Raw genomic sequence first — 14001 nt, 5'->3', positions numbered from 1 at the left:
ATTATTTTGATAGAGCAGACTTTTATAGACATGGTGATACCAAATATGTCTGTTTCCAGTTTGTTTGTTTTTTTTTTTTTGTTATTTTTAATATTCTTTATTTTTTTTACAATAATAAGTAACTTTTTTTCTACTTATTCGTACTCTTTTATAGGGGACTTGAACTTGCGATCACTTGATCGCTTATACCATATACTGCGATACGGTATTTCTGTAGGCATTCTATTAAGATAGGCCACAGGCATGGGTTAATAGGCATAAATACATGGCAGATGTTTAGGATCCCCGAATGCCAATCAGGGCATTTAAACGCCGTTATGTGAATTGACAGAGGCATTTAAAGGGTTACCAGCGGCGATTGGCATGAACACTGATCCCAGCTGTGCGCCGGGTATTACACCGGCTTACACCAGCCGTGTACGGAGCGGCTCAGCCGATGCAAACCCTGTGCACAACTGTATCACAGGCGGGGGATAGGAAGTACAATGGCCACACACATCGGACAGCACATGGAGGCCAGACACTGAGCCAGCAAGGAATGCTGGGAGATTTCAGCTCTGCGTCATGCTGACTTGTAAATGCAGCTCTGGACTATAATAAAGGATGTAACTCGGGAAAGGTGTAAGATAAGGAACATAAAAGAAAACTGCTAAATGGTCTGAAAAAAAGGAACAAGCAGCCGGGAAACATCACAAATGTCTTAAGGTGGGAAAAGGGGAAAGAAAGAAGTTCAATCTGTGAGCCTAAATATTATAATAAAAACTTCAGCGCTGCAAATCTGTTCGCGGAAGGAAGGCGGAGGCGGTCACATGGCCAGTGTGCCACCACGGGCCGCAGGAAGCCAGATATAGATGCGAAAACCACAAGTCAGACGTGAAGAAGAGACAGTTCCTCATTCTCAGGAGCAACATCAGCAAGACGTCCCCACCTGTCACCTCACAGTCTCCATCACCGAGACATCCCCACCAGTCACCTCACAGTCTCCACCATGAGACATCCCTTCCTGTCACCTAACGGTCTCCACCATGAGACATCCCCTCCTGTCACCTAACGGTCTCCACCATGAGACATCCCCTCCTGTCACCTAACGGTCTCCACCATGAGACATCCCCTCCTGTCACCTAACGGTCTCCACCATGAGACATCCCCTCCTGTCACCTAACGGTCTCCACCATGAGACATCCCCTCCTGTCACCTAACGGTCTCCACCATGAGACATCCCCTCCTGTCACCTAGCGGTCTCCACCATGAGACATCCCCTCCTGTCACCTGGCGGTCTCCACCATGAGACATCCCCTCCTGTCACCTGGCGGTCTCCACCATGAGACATCCCCTCCTGTCACCTGGCGGTCTCCACCATGAGACATCCCCTCCTGTCACCTGGCGGTCTCCACCATGAGACATCCCCTCCTGTCACCTGGCGGTCTCCACCATGAGACATCCCCTCCTGTCACCTGGCGGTCTCCACCATGAGACATCCCCTCCTGTCACCTAACGGTCTCCACCATGAGACATCCCCTCCTGTCACCTGGCGGTCTCCACCATGAGACATCCCCTCCTGTCACCTGGCGGTCTCCACCATGAGACATCCCCTCCTGTCACCTGGCGGTCTCCACCATGAGACATCCCCTCCTGTCACCTGGCGGTCTCCACCATGAGACATCCCCTCCTGTCACCTGGCGGTCTCCACCATGAGACATCCCCTCCTGTCACCTGGCGGTCTCCACCATGAGACATCCCCTCCTGTCACCTGGCGGTCTCCACCATGAGACATCCCCTCCTGTCACCTGGCGGTCTCCACCATGAGACATCCCCTCCTGTCACCTGGCGGTCTCCACCATGAGACATCCCCTCCTGTCACCTGGCGGTCTCCACCATGAGACATCCCCTCCTGTCACCTGGCGGTCTCCACCATGAGACATCCCCTCCTGTCACCTGGCGGTCTCCACCATGAGACATCCCCTCCTGTCACCTGGCGGTCTCCACCATGAGACATCCCCTCCTGTCACCTGGCGGTCTCCACCATGAGACATCCCCTCCAGTCACCTGGCGGTCTCCACCATGAGACATCCCCTCCTGTCACCTGGCGGTCTCCACCATGAGACATCCCCTCCTGTCACCTGGCGGTCTCCACCATGAGACATCCCCTCCTGTCACCTGGCGGTCTCCACCATGAGACATCCCCTCCTGTCACCTGGCGGTCTCCACCATGAGACATCCCCTCCTGTCACCTGGCGGTCTCCACCATGAGACATCCCCTCCTGTCACCTGGCGGTCTCCACCATGAGACATCCCCTCCTGTCACCTGGCGGTCTCCACCATGAGACATCCCCTCCTGTCACCTGGCGGTCTCCACCATGAGACATCCCCTCCTGTCACCTAACGGTCTCCACCATGAGACATCCCCTCCTGTCACCTAACGGTCTCCACCATGAGACATCCCCTCCTGTCACCTAACGGTCTCCACCATGAGACATCCCCTCCTGTCACCTAACGGTCTCCACCATGAGACATCCCCTCCTGTCACCTAACGGTCTCCACCATGAGACATCCCCTCCTGTCACCTAACGGTCTCCACCATGAGACATCCCCTCCTGTCACCTAACAGTCTCCACCATGAGACATCCCCTCCTGTCACCTAACAGTCTCCACCATGAGACATCCCCTCCTGTCACCTAACAGTCTCCACCATGAGACATCCCCTCCTGTCACCTAACAGTCTCCACCATGAGACATCCCCTCCTGTCACCTAACAGTCTCCACCATGAGACATCCCCTCCTGTCACCTAACAGTCTCCACCATGAGACATCCCCTCCTGTCATCTCACATTCATGAGACATCCCCTCCTTTTACCTCAGTCTCCATAAGACATCCCCTCCTGTAACCTCACAGTCTCCACCATGAGACATCCCCACATGGCCCTCACGAGGCCTCACCGTACGTCTCCGACATGTTTCCTCAGTCCCGTCCCGGCCTCTCCTCCTCCTCCGGCCCCGGGGCCCGGCCTGTTTCTTTCTTCCTATATCTTCTTAGTGAGCTAAAGGACCTTTGGTGATGTCATGATCATGTGACCAGTCACATGGGAGGAGTTAGGCTGTGGGCTTGCAGAGTTGGCTTCGTGATACGGGTGCAGTGGCTATGTGTGTGCAGTGTGCCTGAGGCAGAGCTGTCATGTGGCACAGACACCCATCTGGAAAGCATCACAACAAGGGAATAACATGGGTTATGTGGTGACCATGGCGCCTCTCAGGGTGGGATGTATCGGGCAGCCAGTCATCAGTCAGTTCCGGAGGCTGATTTATGCACCTATAGCCGGCACATGAGCGCCAGCACTGGACGACGGAGCGATGGAGGAAGGTGCCCGCTCTGATTACAGTCTCTTTTACATCATGTTAAGGTGACCAGATTTACCCAGGGTCAAAGTGGGACAAAAGGGTGTGGTCAGGGGCGGGGCTTATCACAATGTATGATTTTACCTGCGTCTGTATAAAATGTTCAGGGCCGCTTCAAAAAGGCAGGGAGCAAAATCCACAGCATTTCTGCAGCCAAAAAACAGTAAAAATCCAGACGTATCCGCAGGTGATGTCATACTATGTGGCGCTCCCCTCACCTCCTCCATAGGCTTCTTGTTCCCAGCGGCCTGATCAGATGTGATGGTGCTGAACAGGTGAGGCCACTACAGGCTGCTGGGAACCGAAAGTTGGGGAGCGCTGTCCGCGGGAAGTCTACAGGGGAGGTGAGGGGGAGCGCCGCATAGCATGAAATCAGCTGCGGCTACACAGCTGATTGCCAGTCCAAATCTGCACCAATGGTCTGGAGTTTGACTGTTTCTGGATGCTGAATTTGCAGCGGAAATTTTTGCGCGGACGAGCATTTTTGCCATTTGTAAACATGCCATAAGTCAGATTGAGGTATGCTGTCACGTGCAAAGTGGCCTCAATAGTATTAGTGCACCCCACAGTTGCCTCAGTAGTAATAGCGACCCTCACAGTGCCCTCAGTATCAACAGGGAGCCCACGGTGGCCTCAGTAGTAATAGTGTTCCCCACAGTGGCCCCAGTAGTAATAGTGGTCCCCACAGTGGCCCCAGTAGTGATAGTGTCCACCACAGTGGCCCCAGTAGTAATACCCTCACAGTGCCCTCAGTATCAATAGGGAGCCCAGTAGTAATAGTGACATCTCACGGTGGCCTCAGTAGTAATAGTGACCTCCCACAGTGGCCTCAGTAGTAATAGTGACCTCCCACAGTGGCCCCAGTAGTGATAGTGTCCACCACAGTGGCCCCAGTAGTAATAGTGACCCTCACAGTGCCCTCAGTATCAATAGGGAGCCAACGGTGGCCTCAGTAGTAATAGTGACATCGAACGGTGGCCTCAGTAGTAATAGTGACCTCCCACAGTGGCCCCAGTAGTGATAGTGTCCACCACAGTGGCCCCAGTAGTAATACCCTCACAGTGCCCTCAGTATCAATAGGGAGCCCAAGGTGGCCTCAGTAGTAATAGTGACATCTCACGGTGGCCTCAGTAGTAATAGTGACCTCCCACAGTGGCCTCAGTAGTAATAGTGACCTTCCACAGTGGCCCCAGTAGTGATAGTGTCCATCACAGTGGCCCCAGTAGTAATAGCGACCCTCACAGTGCCCTCAGTATCAACAGGGAGCCCACAGTGGCCCCAGTAGTAATAGCGACCCTCACAGTGCCCTCAGTATCAACAGGGAGCCCACGGTGGCCTCAGTAGTAATAGTGTTCCCCACAGTGGCCCCAGTAGTGATAGTGTCCACCACAGTGGCCCCAGTAGTAATACCCTCACAGTTTCCTCAGTATCAATAGGGAGCCCACGGTGGCCTCAGTAGTAATAGTGACATCTCACGGTGGCCTCAGTAGTAATAGTGACCTCCCACAGTGGCCTCAGTAGTAATAGTGACCTCCCACAGTGGCCCCAGTAGTGATAGTGTCCACCACAGTGGCCCCAGTAGTAATAGTGACCCTCACAGTGCCCTCAGTATCAATAGGGAGCCAACAGTGGCCTCAGTAGTAATAGTGACATCTCACGGTGGCCTCAGTAGTAATAGTGACCTCCCACAGTGGCCCCAGTAGTGATAGTGTCCACCACAGTGGCCCCAGTAGTAATACCCTCACAGTGCCCTCAGTATCAATAGGGAGCCCAAGGTGGCCTCAGTAGTAATAGTGACATCTCACGGTGGCCTCAGTAGTAATAGTGACCTACCACAGTGGCCTCAGTAGTAATAGTGACCTCCCACAGTGGCCCCAGTAGTGATAGTGTCCACCACAGTGGCCCCAGTAGTAATAGTGACCCTCACAGTGCCCTCAGTATCAATAGGGAGCCCACAGTGGCCTCAGTAGTAATAGTGACCTCCCACAGTGGCCTCAGTAGTAATAGTGTCCACCACAGTGGCCTCAGTAGTAATAGTGACCTCCCACAGTGGCCTCAGTAGTAATAGTATCCACCACAGTGGCCTCAGTTGTAATAGTGTCCACCACAGTGGCCTCAGTTGTAATAGTGTTAATCACAATGGCCTCAGTAGTAATAGTGGCCCCAGTAGTAATACTATTATTACTGAGGCTGGTATAGGGGACACTATTGCTAAAAGTGTCACCTATATCAACCCAATTAGTAAAGTGACCCCCACAGTAGCCCCAGTACTAATAGACCCCCCCCCCCCCCCCCCGAAACACATATACGACCCCCTCTCCCTGGTCTTCAGAGTGCCGCCGCTCTTTTTGACAGTGCTGCTATGGGTGGAAGTGTGTGAACCAACAGCGGTGCCTCCTGCCTTCTCTCCTATAGTGGAACCAAAAAGAAGAGGTCAGGGGAGGAGGGGACAAAGATCTCAGTTGCACACACTGCCGTCAGGGTGTGTTTCCGGCCGCTGCACAGCAGAGTGATCACCGGACGGAGAGCTTCAGCACCCTGGCTGGTAATCACTTTAATGGTAACCCCGTGTCCCGAAAACAGGACAAATGTGTGTCCCACCGGGGTCACGGGGGAAAGCAGGACACTGGGTCCCAAAGCGGGACTATCCTGCCTAAATTTGAAAATATGGTCACCTTAATCATGTGGACAGCTAGGTGTGTACATCACTTACCTGGGGAAGAGAAGGCACTAGGATGCCCTATGGGAAGCAGACAAGCCGGCGGAGGCAGTGTGATGCTCTGGGCAATGTTCTGCTGGGTACGTGGATCCTGGCAACATGTGGCTGTGACCCGTACCACCTACCTAACCATTATACAGATAAGTACTCTGATCATGGTAGCGGTATTCCCTTGTGGCAGTGCCCACTCTCGGCAGGATAATGCACCCCACCACACTGCAAACATTGTTCAGGAATGAATGAGGGACGTGATAAGGTGATGATCTGTGGGATGTGCTGGAGAAACAAGTCCGATCCATGGAGGCCGCAACACACAACATGATAGGAAATAAATGCCTGATCACTCAGGGTCCGAGCGCTGAGACCCCCAGTGATACCAAGATCTACACTCCCTGAATGCCCACCTGGGTCGGACCCCCAGTGACATTGATCCCTAAATCTGTATATGGGGATAAATATCTTTAGCGGGACAAACCCTTTTAACCCCTTAACGACCAGCCCATAGTCTTTTTACGTCCTGCTCAAGTGGGCTTTATTCTCTGAGGACGTAAAAACACGCCTCCTGCAGAGAATAAAGCCCCGTGGGCTCTGGACGTGACAGCTCCATGCTGTCGGTGCCCGCAGGTAGCCGACAGCATGGAGCTGTCATCCTGGGCTGCGGGGACACACACCCCCCCCCCCCCGGCATTGCGATCGGTGCTATCCAATGGATAGCGCCGATCGCAATAAAGTAAATAAAAGTTGTGAAAAAGTTAAAGATTCAGCTGCTCTGATGGATCGGATCCATCAGGGCAACTGAAAGTACCTACCCGGCTTCACTGATGTCTGCCGCGGAGAATGGGTCCTCCGGGACCCGGCGCGGCTCCTCTGCGCATGCGCGCCAGAAGAATGACGTCACGCGCGTGCGCAGAAGAATGGGAGCCCCGGGGAGTTTAAAATCTGGTTCCCGGCTCCTGAAGGTAGCCGGGAACCAGGGGATGTCCCCGGGCACCGCGGCGAGCGGTTCCCAGGCCCGCGATCGCCGCTATCCACTGGAAAAAGTAAAAAAAAAAATTAAAATAAGGTTAATTTCACCTCCCCTCATGGATCAGATTCATGAGGGGAGGTGAAAATACTCACCCCCGGTCCTCAGCGGTGTCCCGGTCTTCCGGGACCTGAGTCCCCTTCTGCGCATGCGCGCCCGATGGTTGACATCTGGCGCTTGCACAGAGAGGCTCAAGACCCGGGAAATTCAAAATCCCTCTGATCATGCCTGCCATGTGTAGCGAAGAGCAGAGGGATGTCACTGCAAAGATGATCACTGTTATCCAATGGATAGCAGTGATCATTTAAAGTAAAAAAAGTGTAAAAAAGTAATTTTAAAAAGTGTAAAAAAAAGTTTCAAAAGTAAAAAAAAAAGTTTAAAACGCTTACATTTCATCTTCCCTCACGGATCATATCCGTGAGGGAGGATGAAATTATGTACATAAGGCCCCCGGATTAATCCGCGGACCTCACCCCATCTTCTGCGCACGCGCCTGTCGCCAAAGCGGCAGACGCATGCGCAAAAGCCGTGGATTGCCAGGATAACTTAAAATCTCCCTGCTCTTGGCTACAAAACTTAGCCAAGAGCCTGGAAATTTCACGGGGGCCGCGGTGAGCGGTTCCGGATCACGTGTTCGCCGTCATCCAATGGATAATGGCGATCACGTAAAAGTTAAAAAAAAAAGTTAGTTTCATCTCCCCTCACCGATGTGATCAGTGAGAGGAGATGAAACTTTTTACCGGAGGCCTCCATATTTGCACCCCGACGCATTCCTCATCCGTGCACTTACCCGGATTCTGCACATGTGACCGACGGCAAAATACACATGCGCAGGAGTCGAGGAGCCAAGAAAACGTAAAATCTCCTTGCTCTCGGCGACCAACGGTCTGGAGCAGTGACAGGTGGCCTCGTTGAGCGGTCCCCGGTCATGTCATAAAAAGGTAGCGATCTAACATAGGTCGCTCTCACATGACCGGATAGGAATTACGGATTCCGCATGCATCAGATCCGCGTTAATATGCAGATCAATCGCATTGGATTACACAGTTACGCTCACATTAGTGGGTTGGAATTACGTAATCCACTCGCAGAAAAGAGAACGCAGCAGGTTCTATTTTACCGCTGCTATCCGCAGCATAGAGCCCATTGTGCTCCATGGTCGTGGATATACCCGCAGCCCATACGCAACTACGTTGTGTACAAGCTGTGGGTTCTGCGTCATCGCTAAGCGACAGCGCGGGAAATACGAACTAAAAAATGTGTACTGCGCATGACTGCCTGCGTGAGTAAGCAGTTATGCGCAGTACATTACGCGTCCGTACGCAGGGTCACAGCTAGGATCTGCTGCGGGCCTCCACAAGCGGATTCCACCTATGGCCGTGTGAGCCCGGCGTTATTCAGACCGCTACCTGTAATACGCAATTTACAAGAAGCCTCGGGAACGCTTGCCTTCCTGCAGTTCCAGGAGCAGCTTGCTGAGCGCCTTCTGTGTGAGACCACTGCACCTCAGCAAGATTAGGAAGACTCACGGAACGCTACTTTTTACACCCCATACCAGCTACTGAGGTCAAGAAATGACCCCCAAAAAGCTTTAGAGGAGGGGGGATACCGGTTTTATTGCCCCATGTGCCTAACCCAACCTGCCTTTGTAATTACCCCTTTCTTCGGATATAAAACGCAGTTTATATTATTACTTTTATCTAATATTTAGGGAATGCCAAAAAATGGGGATGGCAGGGGGGGATTATTTTTAGGAAGTCAATTTTTCCGTATAAGTGGGCAATGGGGCCTTGAATTTATTCAGTTGTGCCCTGAAATCCAACGGGCATTCCCTCCATTACAGGCCTTGCCATGTGTCCTGTAAGTAGATTAGGGCCACAATGGGTATGTTTCTGAACACGGGACTAACGGGGGTATCCATTTTGGGGTGCAAGTCTTCATTCATATGTACACTGTACAAAAAAAACTGCTTTTAAATTGACAAAATTGCCCAAAAAATGAAAATCGTAATTTTTTCCTTCTGCTTTGCTTAGATTCATTCAAATACTGTGGGGTCAAAATACGCAGTACACCCCTAGATGAATTCGTTAAGGGGTCTACTTTTCAAAATGGGGTCATTTATGGGGGTTCTTTATCGTTTTGGCCGCTTAATGGCTCTATAAGTGGGCAATGGGGCCTGGAATTTATTCCGTTGTACCCTGAAATCCAACGGGTGTTCCTTCCATTATAGGCCTAGCCATGTTTCCTTTAAGTAGACTAGGGCCACAATGGGTATATGTCTGAACAAACGGGGGTATCCATTTTGGGGTGAACGTCTTCATTCCTATGTACACTGTCCAAAAAACTGTTTTTAAATTGACACAATTGCCAAAAAAATGAAAATCATAATTTTTTCCTTCTGCTTGGCTTAGATTCATTCAAAAACTGTGAAGTAAAAAAGTCATCATACTCCTAAATAAATTCGTTAAGGGGTCTACTTTTCAAAATGGGGTCACTTGTGGGGGTTCTCCATCGTTTTGGTCACTCAAGGGCTCTACAAGTGGGCAATGGGGACTAAATCTCCTTCAAGCAAAATTTCTGTTCCGAAAGCCACCGGTTGCTCCTTTCATTTTGGGCCCCATTGTGCATCCAGACATAAGATTAGGGCCACAATGGGTATGTTTCTGAGCACAGGACAAACAGGGGTACCCATTTTGGGGTGCAAGTCTTCATTCATATATGTGCTGTACAAAAAAAAACTGCTTTTGAAATGACAGAATTACCAAAAAAATGAAAATCGTATTTTTTTTTTCCTTCGGCTTGACTTAGATTCATTCAAAAACTGTGAAGTCAAAAAAGTCATCGTACCCCTAGATAAATTGGTTAAGGGGTCTACTTTTCAAAATGGGGTCACTTGTGGGGGTTCTCCATCGTTTTGGTCTCTCAATGGCTCTACAAGTGGGCAATGGGGACTAAATCTCCTTCAAGCAAAATTTCTGTTCCGAAAGCCACCGGTTGCTCCTTTCATTTCGGGCCCCATTGTGCATCCAGACATAAGATTAGGGCCACAATGGGTATGTTTCTGAGCACAGGACAAACAGGGGTACCTATTTTGGGGTGCAAGTCTTCATTCATATATGTGCTGTACAAAAAAACTGCTTTTAAAGTGACAGAATTACCAAAAAATAAAAATCGTAATTTTTTTCCTTCGGCTTGGCTTAGATTCATTCAAAAACTGTGAAGTCAAAAAAGTCATCGTAGCCCTAGATAAATTCGTTAAGGGGTCTACTTTTCAAAATGGGGTCACTTGTGGGGGCTCTTCATCGTTTTGGTCACTCAATGACACTACAAGTGGGCAATAGGGCCTAAATCTCCTTCAAGCAAAATTTCTGTTCCGAAAGCCACCGGTTGCTCCTTTCATTTTGGGCCCAATTGTGCATACAGACGTAATACTAGGGCCACAATGGGTATGTTTCTGAGCACGGGACAAACAGGGGTATCCATTCTGGGGTGCAAATCCTCATTTTCATGTGTACTATAGAAAAAAGACCTGTCTTTAAAATGACATATTTGCAAAAATATGAAATTTTTGTTTTTCTCTTCTAAATTGCATTGACTCCTAAAAAAAACTGTGGGGTTAAAACACTCATGACACCCCTCAGTGAATACGTCAAGGGGTGTAGTTTTTAAAATGGGGTCATTTGTGGGGGTATCATTTTGACTCCTATGAGCATTTCCAATCTTGGCTTGGTGTAGGAAAACAAAGTGTTCCTCAAAATGCTGAAAAGTAATGTTAAATTTGTACGTCTCCTAAATGGTTAAAAAAAAAACCGAAAGTTTTTCCAATGTGCACCCAAAATAAAGTAAACGGATGGAAATATATATCTTAGCAAAAATTTCTATATTATGTTTGCACATATTTGAGATATTGCAGTTGGAAATGTGAAAAAATGACGATTTTTTCAAAATTTTCCCAATTTTGGCGCTTTTAATAAATAAACACAAATTCTATCAGTCTTTTTTTTTCCGCCTAAATGAAGTACAACATGTGGCGAAAAAACAATGTCAGAATCGCTTGGATATGCAAAACCTTTCTGGTGTTTTTCCATGTTAAAGTGACACATGTCAGATTTGCAAAATTTGGCCTGGTCATTAAGGCTCAAACAGGCTTGGTCACTTAGGCCTCATGTCCACGGGGAAAATCGGGCCCGCTACGGATTCTACATGTAGAATCTGCAGCGGGTCCCTCCTGCCCCGCGGACATGAGCGCTGAAAATAAGAATAAATCAGAATTTACCTATCCGTAGCGGGGAAGCTCTGCTCTTCCTCACGGCCGGATCTTCTTTTTCGGCCGGCGGATGAATTCCTGACGCCGGCGGCACGTCGCCGGCACGTCGTCGACGTGCCGCGCGCATGCGCCGGGCACATCCGCCGAGCCGAAGCAAAGGAGATGCAGCCGTGAGGAAGAGAAGAGCTTCCCGGCCCGCTGCGGGTGAGTAAATGCTTTAAATTCCTATTTTAGGTCTCCGTCCCCGCGGGAGACCCGCATGGAAATGGAGCATGGTCCAGATTTTTTCATGCTCCATTTTTTTTTAAATCCATTTTATTGACGATCCGCGGGTATTTATCTACCCGCGGGTGGTCAATGCATCCCTATGGGGTGCGGATCCGCGTGCAGGTAATCCGCTGCGGATCCTAAATCATATTTTGCCCGTGGACATGAGCCCTAAGGGGTTAAGGACCTCCTGCTTCCAACTTGTGCCAGATCACACAGGACACCTTCAGGGGTCTTCTGGAGTCCAGGCCATGAAGGGTCTGACGACATGAGGGGGCGTATGCACTATTAGGCTGGTTTCAGACCAGCGTGTGTAATACGGACATGTCACAGAGGACCTCACAGCCGTATTTCATCAGTATTTACGGTCGTTGCTTTTACTTTCTGCTGGACAAATACTGATCTGTATTGGCCAATAGAAAAAAATACCGATATGGGGGCAAAAATGGAAAAAATAGGTCATGCTAAATTTTGAAAATACAACCGTGAAAAATTCAGCTATTTGCACTCGCCTTGGGTGGTTTTAATATTATGGCTGATGGGTGTAAATGTCAAAGCAGACCGAGGACCCAGCGGTAACTAGATATCGGATATGCCACTAGGGGAAAGAATCAGAATTTCCTATAAATGTACTCTTCAGTGACACTAGACCTCAATACAGAATAAAGCAGGCTTTGTTGCCCATAGCAACCAATCACAAGCCAGCTGTTATGTTTCTAGAGCACTTTAGGAAATGAAAGCTGGTCTCTGATTGGTTGCTATGGCTGATATTGTTAATGCTCAGCATATTGTGTGTGTAATGGTATATGACCTACCGCAAATTTGTTTCTACACGCAGTGCAAATCGTAACAGCATTTCATCTCCTTTTTCTCTTCATGTAACAGGGATGAGGAGTTAGGTCTTAATAAGGCCGCCATATTGTTCATACTGCTACCCTTGATGAGTGATTACGCCAGAGGTGGAGGAGCGCAGGATGATCTTTCACACAGGTTTATAGTGAGGACTGTCCATCAGTGCTACCATTAATCACAATCGCAGATCTTGTGAGGCGTTTCCTGGCACCTCGCTTGTCAGTACCTGCTTTCTCTACAGTGCCTAGAAACGTCTGGCCATGGACATGGCCGCCAGCCCTTCATGACTCAATTGCTGCATTCCTTCCTACGATAACTTGTCATTGTAAGTGTATGTTGGAGGTTCCTACGCAGATGTCAACCACCCTAAGGTTTCCATCATACTGGCGATCGCGATTTTGCTGTGAGAAAATCGCTGCAAATCGTGTCTTTTTTCCTGTGATTTTTGAGTATCAGCACAGCTTTTTCTCGCAAAAAGATCACTACCGCTCGCGATTTTCGCTCGCATGATTTTGCTGCAATTTTTTTTGTAATTTTAGATTTTCTAATGTTAAAAACGTATTGCATGGAAATTGCAAGTTTGCGCTTTGCAATGCGATAAAAAGGAAGCTCCATAGGGAAACCTGGGAGATGAAGAAAAAGCAAAATGTAGAAGGATAGGGCATGAGTGAAAACATCGTAAATGTGAAGGAAACCATTTAAAAGCATGGGTTTTATAAGTCTGCGTTTTCAGGCGCTCTCGCATTGTGGGAAAATCGCACAATTTTATCGCAAGTGTGAAGGAACCCTAAGAGTGGCGATGCACCTTAGATCTAGATTATCCAAACCTGCTGTGGGATAATGTGTATGGGGGCGTCCTGACCAACCCCTTCCCCTATGACAGATACTGGGGGAGAGGAGGTCCAGGTAATTGTTTCGGTCTCATGAGATTACTATATATGAATGATTACTGCATTAGGAACAACAGGCATCTTGTGACCAGTAACACGGTACCACATGATGGCCGCTTCCAGACCTGCTCTCAGATAATGTCCTGACTTCTCTTTTGCACAGTAGACGGCACTGATGGGTAAACATGGTGATTTGAGTGACTTTGACCGCTGGCAGATTGTTGGTGCCTGGAGTTGTGGTGCCAGTATTTCTGAAACAGTCATGCTTGTCGGTTCCCGACTATAATATGAAGAGTGTACCAAGACAGACATCTGACAGATCATCACACGTCTGGTTGATCCTAGAGCCGAGTGTCAGTGGCATGTCTAATACCTCATCAACAATGTGCCACAGTGGACCAAGTGACCCAGCAGTACAATAGCCAGAAGTTGGACAAATTTCAACAAAATGCACACAGCATCAACTGGGTTGTTATGTCTAGTCACTCCTATCTGACACACGTGTACATTCTGTCTACGTCTTTCACCCTCACGAACCGGTGAAACTCAGGCGGAACCCGAAAACAACAGACATACTCACTGACAGACA

The 14001-nt window shown here is 49.2% G+C and overlaps 1 protein-coding gene across 1 annotated transcript in view; it reads right to left on the bottom strand.

The window, feature by feature from the left end:
• RAB4B (RAB4B, member RAS oncogene family) overlaps positions 1–3055 on the bottom strand; it is a 42732-nt gene extending 39677 nt beyond the window's left edge. Inside the window, exon 1 of the mRNA XM_066581231.1 lies at positions 2938–3055. Within this exon, the coding sequence (XP_066437328.1) occupies positions 2938–2953 (16 nt within the window). The 5' untranslated portion in view covers positions 2954–3055. The remainder of the gene's footprint in view (positions 1–2937) is intronic.
• Between the last annotated feature and the right edge of the window lie 10946 nt (positions 3056–14001).

This window comes from Eleutherodactylus coqui, chromosome 10 (assembly GCF_035609145.1).
Source record: "Eleutherodactylus coqui strain aEleCoq1 chromosome 10, aEleCoq1.hap1, whole genome shotgun sequence".
Taxonomy (NCBI): domain Eukaryota; kingdom Metazoa; phylum Chordata; class Amphibia; order Anura; family Eleutherodactylidae; genus Eleutherodactylus; species Eleutherodactylus coqui.
Note: the sequence above shows the minus strand (reverse complement) of the source record. Positions and strands in the feature narration are given on the sequence as shown.